At 59.8% G+C, this 20,873-nt stretch overlaps 2 protein-coding genes across 4 annotated transcripts in view; one reads left to right on the plus strand and one right to left on the minus strand.

The window, feature by feature from the left end:
- CD244 (CD244 molecule) overlaps window positions 1–14,052 on the minus strand; it is a 69,941-nt gene extending 55,889 nt beyond the window's left edge. For all 3 annotated transcript variants that reach the window (XM_039512375.1, XM_039512381.1, XM_039512374.1), the window contains exon 1: window positions 13,889–14,052. The gene's annotated coding sequence lies outside the window, so the exon portion shown is untranslated. The remainder of the gene's footprint in view (window positions 1–13,888) is intronic.
- Window positions 194–20,797, plus strand: LOC120390490 (T-lymphocyte surface antigen Ly-9-like). The gene is made up of 6 exons (XM_039513201.1): window positions 194–267; window positions 3,404–3,750; window positions 4,600–4,854; window positions 16,990–17,316; window positions 18,161–18,427; window positions 19,493–20,797. Exons 1-6 carry the CDS (start codon window positions 194–196, stop codon window positions 19,627–19,629), a joined length of 1,407 nt encoding a protein of 468 aa, XP_039369135.1. The 3' UTR covers window positions 19,630–20,797.
- The last annotated feature ends 76 nt before the right edge of the window (window positions 20,798–20,873 follow it).

Raw genomic sequence — 20,873 nt, forward strand, 5'->3', positions numbered from 1 at the left:
TTGGCAGTGGGGGGAGTTATGCAAATCAGGTGCGACATATTCAACAAATTTGCAAATCAGGACATTACGTTATTTGCATGGAGGGTCCTGGTTTCCAGCCCTCAGCTCTGGGGTGGACGTGGGCCTGCTGCACCCGGCCAGCCCGGGGGCTGCTCTGAGCTGGGCTGATTTGCTGGGTTGGCACCAGCTGCTAATGGCCCCTGCAGCTTCAGACCTGCGGCCCTTGCAGCTCGTGCCGATCGCATCAGTGGAGCAGGGCCGGGACTGGTCAGCGAGCGGGAGACCTGCAAGGGGAAGCCAGGGGCTGCCCAGATGGGCCCAGGCTCGGTCAGCCTCATACCCCCCATGTTCAGCGCCTCCTGCTGGAACCCGCCCTGGATTTCCCTCCCAGCCTGAGCCGCTGCCCTGGCATCACGCCCCGCGCTGCGGCCATACTGGGAGTCACTGGATCCCCGTGACCAGGCCTCTGGCTGGGGAACGGCCTGGCACTCGGCTCCCAGTGACTCAGGCCAGCGTCTCACTGGCACTGAGCCCCCTGGCCCCTCGCTGCCAGCGGGAAGGGACCTTGCTGTGAATGTGGGTGCACTGAGGGCCCGATCTCAGGCCCTTGCACGCTGGAGATAACAGGGGCCCTAGTGTCCGGAGACCCCAGCCCTCAACTGCTCATGTGACAGGCTCTCCAGTGAAATAGACAGAACTATCCAATACTGCAGGAGCCGTGTCTGTTTTAGACCCACCCACCACCCCTCTCAGCCCTGAGCAAGGCCCATGAGAGGAACATTCCCCAGCCCGGCAGCCAGGGCTCGCATTGCATTGACTGAAGGTGACATGATCCCTCACCAGAGCCCAGCTGGATGTAGCCCTGCGCTCAGAGTGACGCACCCTGCGGGGCTTAAGGAACTCAGCTGCTTTGAGCTCACGGCGCGAGTTACCACAAAGGAAAGAGCGTCTCACGGGGGAAGCTGCAGAGCTGTGGGACGGGTCATTTCTCTGCAGCCACTCGGCACTATCAGGGATCGGCCACTCAGCAAACCCTGCCTGCCAGCCCGCTACGGCCCTGGGTCTGTTCGGTCAGGACACCCGTTATACGGACTGACGGCCGCCCGCTCTGCCTGCCCCTCGCTGTCTGGATGGAGGGGGCTCTGCGGCCTTCCCTTCTCTTGCTCCTGTTGGTTTCACAGCCCGGAGGTGAGTGATCTGTCTGAACTCCAGGGCAGGAAATGGTGGCAGAGAGAAGCGGTGCCATTTCAGATCGGGGGGGGGGGGGCACTTTAACCGTGATTTCAGAGGCTAATTGGGCACCTGAAAACACTTGTTTTTTTGCAGATTATAACAGAGGCCCAGTGCTGCTGTCTGATAACAGTTTCTAATTCCTATATAGAGAGAGAAAATTAAATATGTTCTGACCTCTTGTGGAAAGTCGCTTAAGGGACACTGGTTAGGATTAAAATGTTACTGTATATTCCTACTTTCTTACTCTGGGAAGGATTGTAGAAGAACCTAGAGGATTTTCTATCTCTTTTTTGCAGCTCATCAAGCTCGGCCTGGATCCTTTAGCTTTTGGAAACGTCCCATTAGGGGAAGGCCCCGGGAGTTTATACTGCACCTGCCTGGGGCTTTAGGGATGTTGCCCCACTACAAACAATAGGCTAGAAATTGACTTTAAACAGGAGTGAAACTGACACTTTCAAGTCACATTCAGATGATTGCCAACCCCAAATGTTCAAAAATCAAGAATCCGGCTCACCAGAAATCCTGAGATTGGCTTTAAAATAATCAGATTGTATAAAAATTAATAGATTTGGTGGTGTTTTCCTTTACATTCTGCTTTTTGAGCCTTTAAGGTGCACTGGAAGAATGAAGGCTGAAATCATCACATATCACTTGACTCCAGGTGCCGGGGTTTTAAGGAAACAATATTTATCATGAGACTCAGAATAAACTCATGAGAGATTTCACTTCTTCACTTCAACACAGCTTTCACTTCTGTTTAGAGCCTTGTTCCTTTCCAGCTGTGTCTTAAACACAACCCACCTCTCCCCATGGACTTCCTGTCTGACCTCAGGGCAACACCTTAGGGACTGAGTCTCAAAGGTTTTTAGGCAGTGCAGTGAAGAGCTCCGCCCGGGAGCACAGCTCCTGTATGAAACTCAGGGTGGCGGCAGCACCCCCTTCCCTACCTAATTGGTGCCCTTGGACAGAGAGCATCTAATGCACCCCCTGAAATAGACTGGGGGTGACCTCATCTCCCGCTGCCCACAGGAGGTGCACAAAGACGGGACGGGCATCGGGGGAATTTATGGAGCTTTGGGGGAACCACCTCAAATCCTCCACAAAGTTAGGAGGGAAATGGGGGCCCCTCAAACAGCCCCTGCCATGGGCCTGGGAGATTCATGCCCCTCCCCAGCCAAAGGCGGCTTTGCTGGGTCTGCCCCAAGCTCCAGCCCCCCAGGGCTCATTGGGGAATCCTGCAGCCCCCTCCCCGGTGAGCCCAACCCCCCGAACCATCCCTTAGGCGGGTCCCTCACCCCTGAGGATCTAAAACCTCCCCACATTCAGAGCTAGGTGCAAATTCACCTCTTCAGCCAAATTTCCTGCACTAGCCCCCAACTCAACACTGTCACCCCCAGCTCAGCTACGGCCAGTGGGGATCATGAAACCGCCCGAGCCTGCTGGGAAGGGAGAGAGGAATCCGAGCTGTCTCCCTTGCTCTTGGGAGGGGCTCAGACACCGGGGTGATGGGCCCCAGTGTAAGAACTCCCAGAGGGAGACGAGTGGATCAGGGGATAGACAGACTCGGCCATCACTGGGCTGTAATAGGATCATCAGCCTCCACTCAACCTGTGCAGGAAAAACGCCTGTGAAAGCCTGTAACCCGCTCTGGCACCATGCGGCTCTCTGTCCCCCTCTAGTGGTTGGTTCACAGCAGAGGGAAAGAGCCTCCTACTGCTACCGGAGCTCAACCCTCTGAGATCGGACGTGTTCAATAGCCAGATCCAGACCCACATCTGAGAGCTGGCCCCTGGCTCTGTAATATCCCAGCCCCAGCCCCAGGGCTGAAGGGGGCCTGGCCATGGGGCGCTGGACACCAGGATCTGAAATCTGGGAGGGGTCGGGCCCAGCTCCATAGGAAATGGTACCGTCCCCTCCCTCTCCCCCTCCCACCTAGCGCCCCCTGGTTCCCGGGCAGGGCCGGTGCAGCCATTAGGCAAACTAGGCGGCCGCCTGGGGCGCCAAGATTTGAGGGCACCAAAAAGCGGTGCCCAAAATGTCTGGGACGCTCACCCGGCGCTGGGGCTCTGATCAGCTCCGGGCAGCCGGGAAGTGATGTCATTCCTCCTCCGGCCGCCGGGGGGGAAAGGGGGGGGTTCTGACGGGGCGTGTGGTCGATCTGGTCCTAAAGGCTCCGGTTCTTCTCTCGTGGGGCAGGGCCCGGCAGAGCTGGGGCAGGCGCGATGGAGCTGAGCGGGATTGTGGGGGAACCCGTCACTTTCCCCCTGGGGAGCCCAGCAGAGCAAGTTACAACTGTTGCCTGGACAGTAAACGCAACAAGGAGCATAGTATCTGTAGCAGCAGGAAACCCCCCCGCAGTCATTGTGTCCGACCCATCCTACGAGGAACGCCTGAGAGTCCCCGAGAGCAACTCGCTTCAGATCACCAGCCTGAGGATGGAGGACACGGGCACCTACGGAGCTCAAATCACCACAGCTACAGGCACCATCCACAGAGCCTTCCTGCTGCGCGTGTACAGTAAGTGTGGGGCCGATGAACCCCGGGGGAAGCTGGAACCCGCCCTGCTCAGGAAGCGCCTCTGGGAGATCAAGGGCTGCAGGGCCCCAGCAGCGCCGCCTGGGGGGAGGGGAGGAGGGCAAGAGGGGCAATTTGCCCCAGGCCCCGCAGGGGCCGGCACGAGAGTTTTTCAGGGCCCTGCAGCGGGGTCCTTCACTCGCTCCGGGGACCCTGGCAAACTCTCGCTGGTCCCGGAGCTTCTTCCACTCCCGGTCTTCGCCGGTGGAGGGTCCTTCCGCTCCGGGGTGGAAGGACCCCCCGCCGGCGAATTAACGTTGAAGCGGAGCCGGGTCTTCGGCTGTAATTCGGCGGCGAAGGGGCCCTTCCGTTCCGGGACCAGCCGCGGAAGTGCCACGGAGACCTGCGGCGGGGGCCCCCAGCCGCCAAATTATCACGGAAGACCCGGCTGCTCTGCGGCGGCTGGGGGCCCCGGGTAGGTCTTCGGGGCACTTGGCAGCAGGTCCCGGAACGGAAGGGCCCCCCGCCGCCGAAGACCCCAGGCCCCCCAGAATCCTCTGGGCAGCCCTGGGCCCCAGCGTCTGTGCAGACCTCTTAGTGCGGCTGCTTCTCCTCCCCCTCGCTCCTGTTCCTTCCCCCACCACCCCCCAGCTCTGCCTCTCTGCCCACTTCTCCTCTGCAACCTCCTTCCCCCGCCCTGGCTGCTGTTGCCCTGATCCCCTGCCCCTGCGCCAGATGTGCTGGAGCAGCCAGACAGCTCCTTGCACTCGGCTTCCCCCAGCACATCCAGGCAGCCGCTAGCAAGATGCTGCAGGAATTTCAGCCCATTCCATGTTTCTCTCCCCCCGGCAGAGCAGGTACCGGAGCCAACTGTCCTCTGTGACTCAGTGACCTGTGAGAATGAAACCTGTAACTACAACCTGCGCTGCACCGTCGGGGATGGAGGGGACAATGTGACCTACAGCTGGACTCACACAGCAGGGGGCGCTGTGGAACCCAATGGGTCCGTTCTGCACGTATCTCAGAGACCCCTGGCCGTCACCTGCACAGCCCAGAACCCCGCCAGTAACAGCTCCACAACCGCCTCTGCAAAGGGACTTTGTGCAGGTAAGTCCCTCTGCAGGGTCGCGCTGCCCAGTGCGAACACGGGGGGAGCTGGCATCAGGTCACTGCCTTTGCACCAGTCCCAGGCCTTTGACCCGAGTCAAAACCTGCCCCCAGCCCAGAAGCCACCTCGCTGCAGATCTTAGCCTGTAATCTGCCAACTGGCCCCTGATTTGTCTGTGTCACCAGAGCAGCGTTGCAGGGTCAATGGGGAGCAGCCTGGGCCCAAGGGGAGCCGTGCGCAGGCTGAGATATGGGGGACGTGGAGGGATGGGGGGAACCCCGACAAGTTTAGTTATTGAACACGCCTGATCTCAAACACTGACTCACACAAGGGGCCACATCAGCCCCCCCCCATCCCCTCCCCCGGCTCTGAGAAGGCTCCTACCTGGGAGGGAGCAGGGGGAGGGGCAGGAACATCAGCGCAGGCTGCCCGGGGGGGGTGTCACACCCCACCCTGCCCAGGGGGGAGGAGCTGCTCACGGGTGGGGGGCGCAGGGAGGAGCCGGCGGAGCGAGGGGCTCAGAGGGGGGGTCCAAGGGCTGTGTTGGGCCCCGTCCCCTCACTCTGCTCAGGAGGAGTCTGAGCCGCATCAGAGCCTCTGGGCCCCGCTCTGGGGACGGGGGCTCCTGTGCCTGGGGGCAGGACACGGCCGCTGACTCCGAGGGGACACCGGAGCCGAGGTCAGTGGGGCCCGGCACCCCCACCCCAGCCCCTGCTGCGCTCTTGGGGCATCGCCGGTTGCCCCCTGCATGAACTGACGCCATCACCTTCAGCTCCCCCACCAGCCCCGGCCTCCTCGCTGTCCTACTGCCACCTCAAGGGGATCGTCCTGCTGCTGGTGCTGGGAGCCCTGAGCGCCGGGATCATCGCGGTGCACGTCCTCCCCGGCAGGGAGCGGAGACGGGACTGAGAGCAGAGGAGCTGCCACAGCGCCTGCCAATCCCGCCTGGGCGTTCCCAGCCCCCCAGCCCGAGGATGCTCCGGGGGCCGCTCGCTCGCAGCTTCCGACGGGTGAATGTCACTGAGTGGGAGGAGGGGAAGTATCGGGTCCCTCTGTGGGGCGGGAGATGTGGTGGAGAATCCGCCCTGCTCAGTGGCGCCCTCTGGCAGCCGCCGGCAGCACAACAGGTGCGCCTGCCTCAGTTTCCTCCCATCCACCTTCTGAAAAGACCCCAGTGTCTAACCGTACCCCTCCCTGGGGCTGATGTATTGTCCCAGCGTGTAAACCTTTCCCAGTGACTCCCTGCCGTGCCCGCTCCCCCCCGGGCTCTCCCCCCTCCATGGCACCCGGCTCTCTGGGGACAGGAGCTCACCTCCAGCTGCACCTGGTTAATGCCCCAGGCAGGCCGGCCCCGGCCTCTGGCCGTTAAAGGGGCCGAACACCCTGTCACGGAGGCACTTTCCCTCCCACTGTGCTCTGGGGCCGATGACTGCGCAGGGCAGGGCGATGGAGAGCCAGGACCAAGGGGTTTGTCCCGGGAGAAACTCAGCTGCCTCGTGAACCCAGGACTGGCCCTAAAAACAGGGGACTCCAGCCTGGTGTAGACCCAGCTGCTGCACCAGTGTCACTGCAGATCAGTGGGGTGATTTTCTGCGGGTACAGTGAAAGCCCTGCCTCCCTGACTGGGGGTGCCCTTGTCTCAGTGGAAAGGGGCTTCTCTGGGTGCAGCCCCTGCACCTCTGTAACTGTCTCGGTTTCTAAACCAAGCCTGGGTGGAGACAAGCCCTTAGGAATTACACCCGGCCAGTGTAGTCCAGCGTCCCTGCTCCAGCCCTGCCCTGCGTCCGCTCCTTCAGAGGAAGGAGAAACACTCCCCCTACTGGGCAATTCTGGAATAACCTGCCCATATGAGGAATTTTTCTCACCCACACACAGAGAGACATTGGTTTATACCCTGGTGCCTAACAGTTAATGTCCCTTCCACGTTCTCTCTCTCCTCCCCAGCAGAGCCGTGAATGTCCTTGCTATTCAGACAGGTCCAGGGTGTGTTGTATTTTAATCCTGCAAAAGCTTGACAGAGCGATAATATCCAGTGGCAATGAGTTCCGCGGGATAACTTTCCATCATGTAAATAAAGTCTCCACCTCTGCACTCCACAGGGTCATGCTCCTTGTATCGCTGGGGTAACCCCGCTACTAGCATCACACTCACTGCGGGGTTTCCTCGGGGTCCAGGCTCAGTCACCATCTTCCCCACAATGCTCAGCACCTCCTGCTCACACCCGATCCGGATTTGTGTCCCTGCCCCAGCACTGAGCTGCCAGCCATGGGGAGGTGCCTTCAATTCCTTTGCTCAGGCCTCTATCCAGCAGAGAACCTACAGACCCTCTGCTCCCAGGGGATCGCAGCCCCCCCCGGGACACAGGGCCAGATTCTCATTCACGCCAAGCCCCCGGCACACCCCCCTGGCTGTGCAAAGGCCCCTGACAGTGGGTGTCAATGTACTGGGTGCCCCATCGAAGGCCCTTTCCATTGCCAGAGCCGTGTCAGGGGGCCCCGGGTAACAGAATTCCTAGCGTGACAGGCTCTCCGGTGCAATAGACAGAACCCTCCAGTATCGCAGGAGCCGTGTCTGGTTCAGACCCTTTCAGCCCTGAGCAATTAGAGGAACCTTCCCCGGCCCAGCGCCCTGGGCTGCTTTGAGCTCATTGCGCCACTTACCACAAAGGAAAGAGCGTCTCGTGGGGGAAGTTGCAGAGCTGTGGGACGGGTCATTTCTCTGCAGCCTCTCGGCACCGTTGGGGATCGGCCACTCAGCCAGACTCTGCCGTCTAACCCGCTCCGGCTCTGTTCGGTCAGGACACCCGTTATACGGACTGACGGCCGCCCGCTCTGCCTGCCCCTCGCTGCCAGGATGGAGGGGGCTCTGCGGCCTTCCCTTCTCTTGCTCCTGTTGGTTTCACAGCCCGGCGGTGAGTGATCTGTCTGAACTCCAGGGCAGGAAATGGTGGCACAGACACTGGTGTCATTTCAGATTTCAGAGGCGGGGGGTGAGGGCCAGCACTTTAATCGTGATTCCAGAGGCTAGTTGAGCACCTGAAAACTCTTGGTTTTCTGCAGATTATAACAGAGGCCCAGTGCTGCTTTCTGACCTCTTGTGGCAAGTCACTAATAGGACACTGGGTAGGTTTCAAATGTTACTGTATATTCCTAGTTTGTTACTAACTCTTGAATACAACTCTGGGAAGGATTGTAGAAGAACCTAGAGGACTTTCTCTCTCTTTCTGCAGCTCATCAAGCTCGACTAGATCCTTTAGCTTTTGGAAACGTCCCATTAGGGGAAGGCCCCGGGAGTTTATACTGCACCTGCCTGGGGCTTAAGGGATGTTGCCCCACCACAGATAATAGGCTAGAAACTGACTTTAAACAGGAGTGAAACTGACACTTTCAAGTCACTTGCAGATTATTGCCAACCCCAAATGTTCAGAAATGAAGAATCCGGCTCACCAAAAATCCTGAGATTGGCTTTAAAATAATCAGATTGTATAAAAAATAATAGATTTGGTGTTTTTTTTCTTTACATTCTGCTTTTTGAGCCTTTAAGGTGCACTGGGGGCACATTTTGAAGCTTTCTCCACAGACACAAGAGCTGGAAACTTCATTGTTCTTTAAGAATGAAGGCTGAAATCACCACATATCACTGGACTCCAGGTGCCGGGGTTTTAAGGAAACAATATTTATCATGAGACTCATGACAAACTCATGAGAGTTGGCAACACAGCTTTCACTTCTGTTTAGAGGCTAGTTCCTTTCCAGCAGGGCCTTAAATACAACCCCCCTCCCCCCATGGACTTCCTGTCTGACCTCAGATCAGCACCTTAGGGACAGAGTTTCAAAGGTTTTCAGGCACCCAAGGATGCAGCCAGGCACCTAGTGGGGTTTACAAAGCACCAAACCTTCTAGGCGCTTTTGAAAATCCCACTCGGGGCCTAAATACCTGTGAAAGTCTGGCTGCTAGTCTGGGTGCGCCTCAGTGCCCATCTGTGCAATGGGGGTAACAGCCCAGCTCTGCCTCACCCAGGGGCTGTGCTGTGAGGAGCTCAGACGCTGCGGTGATGGGGCCACATCAGGACCACAGGGAGCGTGGGAGCTTCTCTGTGCCACTGCCAGCCCTGCCCTGGGCTTCGGCCCCTTCTGTTCTCCTACGCCCCTCACACCTTCCTCTGTTCTGAGTGTAGCCTGGGCTCAGAGGGCTCCGCTGTGTTTCTTCTGAGTCCCCTGGGCTCTCTCCTCACCCCCCACCCACACAGGGATTCCTGTTTGACAGGTTCATCTAACCACTTCCAGACCCTTCATTTAATTATCAGCCTTTTCATATCTTAATCACCCTGCCTCTGTCTGTAAACACAGCACTGACTCCCTGCCCCAGGGACACAGGCTGAGAGAAACTCCCCTCTGCACAACTCACAATCCACACTAACTCTGTGCAGTGGAGAGCTCTGCCCCGGAGCACAGCTCCTGCAGGGCTGCCCAGAGGATTCCGGGGGCCTGGGGTCTTCAGCGGCGGGGGGGGCCCTTCCATTCTGGGACCCGCCACCGAAGTGTCCCCAACCGCCGCAGTGCAGCCGGGTCTTCTGCGGTAATTCGGCAGCAGGGGGTCCCGCCGCGGGTCTCCGAAGCACTTCCGCAGCTGGTCCCAGGATGGAAGGGCCCCCCGCCACCGAATTACAGCCGAAGACCCGGCTGTGCTTCGGCAGTAATTCGCCCGCAGGGGTCCTTCCACCCCGGAGCGGAAGGACCCTCCACCGGCGAAGACCAGGAGAAGCTCGGGCACCCGTGAGAGTTTTCCAGGGCCCCCGGAGCGAGTGAAGGACCCCACTCCAGGGGCCCCGAAAAACTCTGGTGGGGGCCTATTGCCCCCCCCCCGAGTGGCCTTGCTCCTGTATGAAACTCAGAGGGGCGGCGGCAGCACCCCCTTCCCTACGTAACTGGTGCCCTTGGACAGAGAGCGTCCAATGCACCCCCTGAAATAGACTGGGGGTGGCCTCATCTCCCGCTGCCCACAGGAGGTGCACAAAGACGGGACGGGCATCAGGGGAATTTATGGAGCTTTGGGGGAACCACCTCAAATCCTCCTCAGAGTTAGGAGGGAAATGGGGGACCCACAAACAGCCCCTGCCATGGGCCTGAGAGACTCATGCCCCCTCCCCAGCCAAAGGCGGCTTTGCTGGGTCTGCCCCAAGCTCCAGCCCCACAAGGCTCATTGGGGAATCCTGCAGCCCCCTCCCCTGTGAGCCCAACCCCCCGAACCGTCCCTTAGGCGGGTCCCTCACCCCTGAGGATCTAAAACCTCCCCACATTCAGAGCTAGGTGCAAATTCACCTCTTCAGACAAATTTTCTGCACTAGCCCCCAACTCAACACCGTCACCCCCAGCTCAGCTACGGTCGGTGGGGATCATGAAACCCCCCGAGCCTGCTGGGAAGGGAGAGAGGAATCCAAGCTGTCTCCCTTGCTCTTGGGAGGGGCTCAGACACCGGGGTGATGGGCCCCAGTGTAAGAACCCCAGAGGGAGACGAGTGGGTCAGGGGATAGACAGACTCGGCCATCACTGGGCTGTAATAGGATCATCAGCCTCCACTCAACCTGTGCAGGTAAAACGCCTGTGAAAGCCTGTAACCCGCTCTGGCACCGTGCGGCTCTCTGTCCCCCTCTAGTGGTTGGTTCACAGCAGAGGGAAAGAGCCTCCTACTGCTACCAGAGCTCAACCCTCTGAGATCGGACGTGTTCAATAGCCAGATCCAGACCCACATCTGAGAGCTGGCCCCTGGCTCTGTCATATCGCAGCCCCAGCCCCAGGGCTGAAGGGGGCCTGGCCTTGGGGCGCTGGACACCAGGATCTGAAATCTGGGAGGGGTTGGGTCCAGCTCCATAGGAAACGGTACCGTCCCCTCCCCCTCCCACCTAGCGCCCCCTGGCTCCCGGGCAGGGCCGGTGCAGCCATTAGGCAAACTCGGCGGCCGCCTGGGGCGCCAAGATTTGAGGGCACCAAAAAGCGGTGCCCAGAATGGCTGGGACGCTCACCCGGCGCTGGGGCTCTGATCAGCTCCGGGCGGCCGGGAAGCGATGTCATTCCTCCTCCGGCCGCTGGGGGGGGGGGGGGCTGCTCCCTGCTGCCCTGGCTCTGCCCCAGGGCCCCGGCCCTGCTCAGCCCCACCTCACCCCCCACTCCCCTGAGCTCTGCAGCAGGGCCGGGCTGCCCTCACCGGCAGGGGGAAGTGCAGACACCTGGTCCCAGCCACACCACCGGGGAGTGTGGGGGGTGGTTCCCCCCTGCCCTCAAAGCCAGCCCCCCCCCGAGAACCCTCCGCCCCCGGAGGCCTGGGGCACCCACGTCCCCCTCCCCATGGGGGGGCAGCGTAGGGACCCAGAATATCTAGGGACAGACCCAGTACCCGCCACCCTGCCCGCAGCCAGCCCCACACACCCCATCTCCTGCCAGCCCCTGCCGCACCCCCCTGCCCGAAGCCAGCCAGCCCCACCCCCTGTCAGGTTATTCATTTATTTTCATTAAATATGTAGACTAAATAATGAAATTAACCCATTTTCAAGCCGAACGTGTATTAGTTCTAATGAGCAAGGCCATGTTAGGCAGGATTCATTTCTGAAAGTTTCTAATCGATGCTCTGTGGGGAGGGGTGGCGGTGGGGGGTGCAAGGAGGAACTTTCGCCCAGGGCCCTGCTCCCGGGGGAACGTGTCACAAGGGCTCGGGAGCGAACTGGCCTGGTGTCCCCGTGACGGGGCGTGTGGTGGATCTGGTCCTAAAGGCTCCGGTTCTTCTCTCGTGGGGCAGGGCCCGGCAGAGCTGAGGCAAGCGCGACGGGGCTGAGCAGGATTGTGGGGGACTCCGTCACTTTCCATCTGGAGATCCCAGCAGAGCAAGTTAAATCTGTTTCCTGGACAGTAAACGCAACGAGGAGTATAGTAACTGTCGTAGCAGGAAACCCCCCCAATGTCATTGTGTCCGACGCATCCTACGAGGGACGCCTGAGAGTCCCCGAGAACAACTCGCTTCAGATCACCAGCCTGAGGATGGAGGACACGGGCACCTACGGAGCTCAGATCACCACAGCTACAGGCACCATCCACAGACTCTTCCCGTTCCTGCTGCGCGTGTACAGTAAGTGTGGGGCCGATGAACCCTGGGGGAAGCTGGAACCCGCCCTGCTCAGGAAGCGCCTCTGGGAGATCAAGGGCTGCAGGGTCCCAGCAGGGCCGCCCAGAGGGGGGGGTGCAAGAGGGGCAATTTGCCCCAGGCCCTGGGCCCCGAGGGGGCCCTCACAAAAGTTTTTCAGGGCCCCTGGAGCAGGGTCCTTCACTCGCTCCGGGGGCTCCGGAAAACTCTCACGGGTCCTGGAGCTTCTTCCGCTCCCGGTCTTCACCGGCAGACGGTCGTTCCATTCCGGGACCAGCCGCGGAAGTGCCCTGGAGACCCGCGGCAGGTGCCCCCCGCCGCCAAATTACCGCAGAAGACCCAGCTGCACTGCGGCGGCTGGGGGTCCCAGGCGGGTCTTCGGGGCACTTCGGCGGCGGGTCCCAGAATGGAAGGGCCCCCCCCTGCTGCCGAAGACCCCAGGCCCCCGGAATCCTCTGGGCGGCCCTGGGCCCCAGCGTCTGTGCTGACCTCTTAGTGCGGATCCTTCTCCTCCCCATCGCTCCTGTTCCTTTCCCATCACCCCCCAGCTCTGCCTCTCTGCCCACTTCTCCTCTGCAACCTCCTTCCCCCGCCCTGGCTGCTGTTGCCCTGATACCCTGCCCCTGCGCCAACCATGTTGTGAGCAGCCAGACAGCTCCTAGCACTCGGCTTCCCCCAGCACATCCAGGCAGCAGCTAGCAAGATGCTGCAGGAAGTTCAGCCCATTCCATGTTTCTCTACCCCCGGCAGAGCAAGTACCGGAGCCAACTATCCTCTGTGACTCAGTGACCCGCTGCACCAGTGTCACTGCAGGTCAGTGGGGTGATTTTCTACGGATCCAGTGAAAGCGCTGCCTCCCTGACTGGGGGTGCCCTTGTCTCAGTGGAAAGGGGCTTCTCTGGGTGCAGCCCCTGCACCTCTTTAACTGTCTCAGTTTCTAAACCAAGCCTGTGTGGAGACCAGCCCTTAGGAATTACACCCGGCCAGTCTAGTCCAGCGTCCCCGCTCCAGCCCTGTCCTGCCTCGGCTACTTCAGAGGAAGGAGAAACACACCCCCTACTGGGCAATTCTGGAATAACCTGCCCACATGAGAAGAATTTTTCTCACCCACACACAGAGAGAAGTTGGTTTATACCCTGGTGCCAAACAGTTAATGTCCCTTCCACATTCTCTCTCTCCTCCCCAGCAGAGCCATGAATGTCCTTGCTATTGAGACAGGTCCAGAGTGTGTTGTGTTTTAATCCTGCACAGCTTGACAGAGCGATAATATCCAGTGGCAATGAGTTCCGTGGGATAACTTTCCATCATGTAAATAAAGTCTCCACCTCTGCACTCCACAGGGTCATGATCCTTGTGTTGCTGGGGTAACCCTGCTACTGGCATCACACTCACTGCGGGGTTTCCTCGGGGCCCAGGCTCAATCACCATCTTCCCCACAATGCTCAGCACCTCCTGCTCACACACGATCCGGATTTGTGTCCCTGCCCCAGCTCTGAGCTGCCAGCCATGGGGAGGCGCCTTCAATTCCTTTGCGCAGGCCTCTATCCAGCAGAGAACCTACAGACCCTCCGCTCCCAGGGGATCGCAGCCCCCCGGGACGCAGGGCCAGATTCTCGTTCATGCCAAGCTCCCGTCACACCCCCCTGGCTGCGCAAAGGGCCCTGACAGTGGGTGTCAATGTACTGGGTGCCCCATCGAAGGCCCTTTGCATTGCCAGAGCCGTGTCAAGGGGCCCCGGGTAGCAGAATTCCTAGCATGACAGGCTCTCCGGTGCAACAGACAGAACCATCCAGTATTGCAGGAGCCGTGTCTGGTTCAGACCCTTTCAGCCCTGAGCAATTAGAGGAACCTTCCCCGACCCAGCGCCCTGGGCTGCTTTGAGCTCATTGCGCCACTTACCACAAAGGAAAGAGCGTCTCGTGGGGGAAGTTGCAGAGCTGTGGGGCGGGTCATTTCTCTGCAGCCCCTCGGCACCATCAGGGATCGGCCACTCAGCCAGACTCTGCCGTCTAACCCGCTCCGGCTCTGTTTGGTCCGTTATATGGACTGACGGCCGCCCGCTCTGCCTGCCCCTCGCTGTCAGGATGCAGGGGGCTCTGTGCCCATCCATTCTCTTGCTCCTGTTGGTTTTACAGCCAGTAGGTGAGTGATCTGTCTGAATTCCAGGGCAGGAAATGGTGGCAGAGACACTGGTGTCATTTCAGATTTCGGAGGCAGGGGCTGCGGGGCAGCACTTTAATCGTGATTCCAGAGGCTACTTGGGCACCTGAAAACAGAGGCCCAGTGCTGCTGTCAGATAACAGTTTCTAATTCCTATATAGAGAAAGAAAATTAAATAAATATTAGACCCACTCAGCTCTAATACTAACATGTTCTGACCTCTTGTGGCAAGTCACTAATAGGACACTGGGTAGGTTTCAAATGTTACTGTATATTCCTAGTTTGTTACTAACTCTTGAATACAACTCTGGGAAGGATTGTAGGAGGACTTTCTATCTCTTTCTGCAGCTCATCAAGCTCGGCCTACATCCTTTAGCTTTTGGAAACGTCCCATTAGGGGAAGGCCCCGGGAGTTTATACTGCACCTGCCTGGGGCTCTAGGGGTGTTGCCCCACCACAGATAATAGGCTAGAAACTGACTTTAAACAGGAGTGAAACTGACACTTTCAAGTCACATTCAGATTATTGCCAACCCCAAATGTTCAGAAATGAAGAATCCGGCTCACCAAAAATCTTGAGATTGGCTTTAAAATAATCAGATGGTATAAAAAATAATAGATTTGGTGGTGTTTTCCTTTACATTCTGCTTTTTGAGCCTTTAAGGTGCACTGGGGGCACATTTTGAAGCTTTCTCCACAGACACAAGAGCTGGAAACTTCATTGTTCTTTAAGAATGAAGGTTGAAATCACCACATATCACTTGACTCCAGGTGCTGGGGTTTTAAGGAGAACAATATTTATTATGAGACTGATGACAAACTCATGAGAGTTGGCAACACAGCCTTCACTTCTGTTTAGAGGCTAGTTCCTTTCCAGCAGGTCTTAAACACAACCCCCCTCCCCCCATGGACTTCCTGTCTGACCTCAGATCAGCACCTTAGGGACAGAGTTTCAAAGCTTTTTAGGCACCCAAGGATGCACCAGGCACCTAGTGGGGTTTACAAAGCACCGAACCTTCTAGGCGCTTTTGAAAATCCCACTCGGGGCCTAAATACCTGTGAAAGTCTGGCTGCTAGTCTGGGTGTGCCTCAGTGCCCATCTGTGCAATGGGGGTAACAGCCCAGCTCTGCCTCACCCAGGGGCTGTGCTGTGAGGAGCTCAGATGCTGCGGTGATGGGGCCACATCAGGACCACAGGGAGCGTGGGAGCTTCTCTGTGCCACTGCCAGCCCTGCCCTGGGCTTCGGCCCCTTCTGTTCTCCTACGCCCCTCACACCTTCCTCTGTTCTGAGTGTAGCCTGGGCTCAGAGGGCTCCGCTGTGTTTCTTCTGAGTCCCCTGGGCTCTCTCCTCACCCCCCACCCACACAGGGATTCCTGTTTGACAGGTTCATCTAACCACTTCCAGATCCTTCATTTAATTACCAGCCTTTCCTTATCTTAATCACCCTGCCTCTGTTTGTGAACAAAGCACTGACTCCCTGCCCCAGGGACACAAACAGAGAGAAACTCCCCTCTGCACAACTCACAATCCACACTAACTCTGTGCAGTGAAGAGCTCCGCCCGGGAGCACAGCTCCTGTATGAAACTCAGGGGGGCAGCAGCACCCCCTTCCCTACCTAATTGGCACCATTGGAAAGAGAGCATCAAATGCACCCCTGAAATAGACTGGGGTGGCCTCATCTCCGCTGCCCACAGGAGGTGCACAAAGACGGGACGGGCATCAGGGGAATTTATGGAGCTTTGGGGGAACCACCTCAAATCCTCCTCGGAGCTAGGAGGGAAATGAGGTCCCCTCAAACAGCCCCTGTCATGGGCCTGGGAGATTCATGCCCCTCCCCAGCCAAAGGCGGCTTTGCTGGGTCTGCCCCAAGCACCTGCCCCCCAAGGCTCATTGGGGAATCCTGCAGCCCCCTCCCCTGTGATCCCAAACCCCCGAACCGTCCCTTAGGCGGGTCCCTCACCCCCGAGGATCTAAAACCTCCCCACATTCAGAGCTAGGTGCAAATTCACCTCTTCAGCCAAATTTCCTGCACTAGCCCCCAACTCAACACCGTCACCCCCAGTGGGGATCATGAAACCCCCCGAGCCTGCTGGGAAGGGAGAGAGGAATCCAAGCTGCATCCCTTGCTCTTGGGAGGGGCTCAGACACCGGGGTGATGGGCCCCAGCGTAAGAACCCCCAGAGGGAGACGAGTGGGTCAGGGGATAGACAGACTCGGCCAGCACTGGGCTGTAATAGGATCATCAGCCTCCACTCAACCTGTGCAGGGAAAACGCCTGTGAAAGCCTGTAACCCGCTCTGGCACCGTGCGGCTCTCTGTCCCCCTCTAGTGGTTGGTTCACAGCAGAGGGAAAGAGCCTCCTACTGCTACCGGAGCTCAACCCTCTGAGATCGGACGTGTTCAAAAGCCAGGTCCAGACCCACTTCTGACAGCTGGCCCCTGGCTCTGTAATATCCCAGCCCCAGCCCCAGGGCTGAAGGGGGCCTGGCCGTGGGGCGCTGGACACCAGGATCTGAAATCTGGGAGGGGTTGGGCCCAGCGCCATAGGAAACGGTACCGTCCCCTCCCCCTCCCCCTCCCACCTAGCGCCCCCTGGGTCCCGGGCAGGGCCGGTGCAGCCATTAGGCAAACTAGGCGGGTGCCTGGGGCGCCAAGATTTGAGGGCACCAAAAAGCGGTGCCAAAATGTCTGGGACGCTCACCCGGAGCTGGGGCTCTGATCAGCTCCCGGCGGCCGGGAAGTGATGTCATTCCTCCTCCGGCCGCTGGGGGGGGGCATTCTGATGGGGCGTGTGGTCGATCTGGTCCTAAAGGCTCCTGTTCTTCTCTCGTGGGGCAGGGCCCGGCAGAGCTGGGGCAGGCGCGACGGAGCTGAGCCGGATTGTGGGGGGCTCCGTCACTTTCCCCCTGGGGATCCCAGCAGAGCAAGTTACAACTGTTGCCTGGACAGTAAACACAACGAGGAGTGTAGTAACTGTCGCAGCAGGAACCCCCCCCGCAGTCATTGTGACCGACCCATCCTACAAGGGACGCCTGAGAGTCCCCGAGAGCAACTCGCTTCAGATCACCAGCCTGAGGATGCAGGACACGGGCACCTACGGAGCTCAAATCACCACAGCTACAGGCACTTCCACCATCCACAGCCCCTTCCTGCTGCGCGTGTACAGTAAGTGTGGGGCCGATGAACCCCGGGGGAAGCTGGAACCCGCCCTGCTCAGGAAGCGCCTCTGAGAGATCAAGGGCTGCAGGGTCCCAGCAGGACCGCCCGGGGGGGGGGGGGCAAGAGGGGCAATTTGCCCCAGGACCCGCAGGGGCCCCCACGAGAGTTTTTCGGGGGCCCTGGAGCGGGGTCCTTCACTCGCTCCAGGAGCTCCGGAAAACTCTCGCGGGTCCCGGAGCTTCTTTCGCTCCCGGTCTTCGCCGGAGGAGGGTCCTTCCGCTCCGGGGTGGAAGGACCCCCCGCCAGCGAATTACCGCCGAAGCGCAGCTGGGTCTTCGGCTGTAATTCTGCGGTGAAGGGGCCCTTCTGTTCCGGGACCCTCCGCGCAAGTGCCACGGAGACCTGCGGCGGGGGCCCCCAGCCGACAAATTACCGCGGAAGACCCGGCTGCACTGCGGCGGCTGGGGGCCCCGCCGCGGGTCTTCAGGGCACTTCGGCAGCGGGTCCCGGAACGGAACCCCCCCCTCCCCGCCGCCAAAGACCCCCGGCCCCCAGCATCCTCTGGGCAGCCCGGGGCCCCAGCGTCTGTGCCGACCGCTTAGTGCGGCTGCTTCTCCGCCCCCTCGCTCCTGTTCCCTCCCCCGCCACCCCCCAGCTCTGCCTCTCTGCCCACTTCTCCTCTGCAACCTCCTTCCCCCGCCCTGGCTGCTGTTGCCCTGATCCCCTGCCCCAGCCGTGCTGGAGCAGCCAGACAGCTCCTTGCACTCGGCTTCCCCCAGCACATCCAGGCAGCCACTAGCAAGATGCTGCAGGAATTTCAGCCCATTCCACGTTTCTCTCCCCCCGGCAGAGCAGGTACCGGAGCCAACTGTCCTCTGTGACTCAGTGACCTGTGTGAGTGAAACCTGTAACTACAACCTGCGCTGCACCGTCAGGGATGGAGGGGACAATGTGACCTACAGCTGGACTCACACAGCAGGGGGCGCTGTGGTACCCAATGGGTCCGTTCTGCACATCTCTCTGCGCCCCCGGGATGCTCCCCTGAATGTCACCTGCACAGCCCAGAACCCCGTCAGTAACAGCTCCACAACCGCCTCTGCAACGGGCCTTTGTGCAGGTAAGTCCCTCTGCGGGAAAGACTGCTGGTTAAAACAGAAACAAACCCTGCACGTCTAGAGCAGCTAACGGACCCCTCCTGCCAGTCTGCCCCGGGCTCATCTCCCAGGTCGCTGGCAGGATCAGGCTCCTAACAGTGACAGTTTTATAGCCCTGCTTGTGTTACAGGCCAGCAAAGAGAACATTTCCTGAGACCCGAATTGTACCCTCCCAGGCACAACTCCCTCTGCAGGGTGGCGCTGCCCAGTGCGCACACGGGGGGAGCTGGCATCGGGTCGCTGCCTTTGCACCAGTCCCAGGGCTTTGATCCCAGCCAGAACCTGCCCCCCCGCAGCCCCAGAAGCCACCTCGCTGCAGATCAGTAACCCTGCCAGGGAGCAGCTGGCCCCTGATTTGTCTGTGTCACCAGAGCAGCGTCGCAGGGTCAGTGGGGAGCAGCCTGGGCCCAAGGGGAGCCATGTGCAGGCTGAGATATGGGGGGGACGTGAGGGGATGGGGGGAACCCCGACAAGTTTAGTTATTGAACACGCCTGATCTCAAACACTGACTCACACAAGGGGCCGCATCAGCCCCCCCCATCCCCTCCCCCGGCTCTGAGAAGGCTCCTACCTGGGAGGGAGCAGGGGGAGGGGCAGGAACATCAGCGCAGGCTGCCCGGGGGAGGGGTCACAGCCCCACCCTGCCCAGGGGGGAGGAGCTGCTCACGGGTGGGGGGCGCAGGGAGGAGCCGGCGGAGCGAGGGGCTCAGAGGGGGGGTCCCAGGGCTGTGTTGGGCCCCGTCCCCTCACTCTGCTCAGGAGGAGTCTGAGCCGCGTCAGAGCCTCTGGGCCCCGCTCTGGGGACGGGGGCTCCTGTGCCTGGGGGCAGGACACGGCCACTGACTCCAAGGGGACACCGGAGCCGAGGTCAGTGGGGCCCGGCCCAGACTCAGCCCTGGCTGCCCAGCGTCTCCTCCTGCCCCGTATGGAGCGGGGGGCAGGTTCCCAGGCACCCCCACCCCTGCCCCTGCTGCGCTCTTGGGGCATCGCCGGTTGCCCCCTGCATGAACTGACGCCATCACCTTCAGCTCCCCCACCAGCCCCGGCCTCCTCGCTGTCCTACTGCCACCTCAAGGGGATCGTCCTGCTGCTGGTGCTGGGAGCCCTGAGCGCCGGGATCATCGCGGTGCACGTCCTCCCCGGCAGGGAGCGGAGACGGGACTGAGAGCAGAGGAGCTGCCACAGCGCCTGCCAATCCCGCCTGGGCGTTCCCAGCCCCCCAGCCCGAGGATGCTCCGGGGGCCGCTCGCTCGCAGCTTCCGACGGGTGAATGTCACTGAGTGGGAGGAGGGGAAGTATCGGGTCCCTCTGTGGGGCGGGAGATGTGGTGGAGAATCCGCCCTGCTCAGTGGCGCCCTCTGGCAGCTGCCGGCAGAACAACAGGTGCGTCTGCCTCAGTTTCCTCCTATCCACCTTCTGAAAAGACCCCAGTGTCTAACTGTACCCCTACCTGGGGCTGATGTATTGTCCCAGCGCGTAAACCTTTCCCAGTGACTCCCTGCCGTGCCCGCTCCCCCCCGGGCTCTCCCCCCTCCATGGCACCCGGCTCTCTGGGGACAGGAGCTCACCTCCAGCTGCACCTGGTTAATGCCCCAGGCAGGCCGGCCCCGGCCTCTGCCCGTTAAAGGGGCCGAACACCCTGTCACGGAGGCACTTTCCCTCCCACTGTGCTTTGGGGCCGATGACTGCGCAGGGCAGGGCGATGGAGAGCCAGGACCAAGGGGTTTGTCCCGGGAGAAACTCAGCTGCCTCGTGAACCCAGGACTGGCCCTAAAAACAGGGGACTCCAGCCTGGTGTAGACCCAGCTGCTGCACCAGTGTCACTGCAGGTCAGTGGGGTGATTTTCTACGGACCCAGTGAAAGCGCTGCCTCCCTGACTGGGGGTGCCCTTGTCTCAGTGGAAAGGGGCTTCTCTGGGTGCAGCCCCTGCACCTCTTTAACTGTCTCGGTTTCTAAACCAAGCCTGTGTGGAGACAAGCCCTTAGGAATTATACCCGGCCAATGTAGTCTAGTGTCCCTGCTCCAGCCCTGACCTGCGTCCGCTACTTCAGAGGAAGAAGAAACACACCCTCTACTGGGCAATTCTGGAATAAACTGCCCACATGAGGAATTTTTCTCACCCACACGCAGAGAGAAGTTGGTTTATACCCTGGTGCCAAAGAGTTAATGTCCCTTCCACATTCTCTCTCTCCTCCCCAGCAGAGCCGTGAATGTCCTTGCTATTCAGACAGGTCCAGGGTGTGTTGTATTTTAATCCTGCACAGCTTGACAGAGCGATAATATCCAGTGGCAATGAGTTCCGCGGGAGAACTTTCCATCATGTAAATAAAGTCTCCACCTCTGCACTCCACAGGGTCATGAACTTTGTGTCGCTGGGGTAACCCTGCTACTGGTATCACACTCACTGC

Source organism: Mauremys reevesii, linkage group 24 (assembly GCF_016161935.1).
Source record: "Mauremys reevesii isolate NIE-2019 linkage group 24, ASM1616193v1, whole genome shotgun sequence".
NCBI classification, from domain to species: Eukaryota; Metazoa; Chordata; order Testudines; family Geoemydidae; genus Mauremys; species Mauremys reevesii.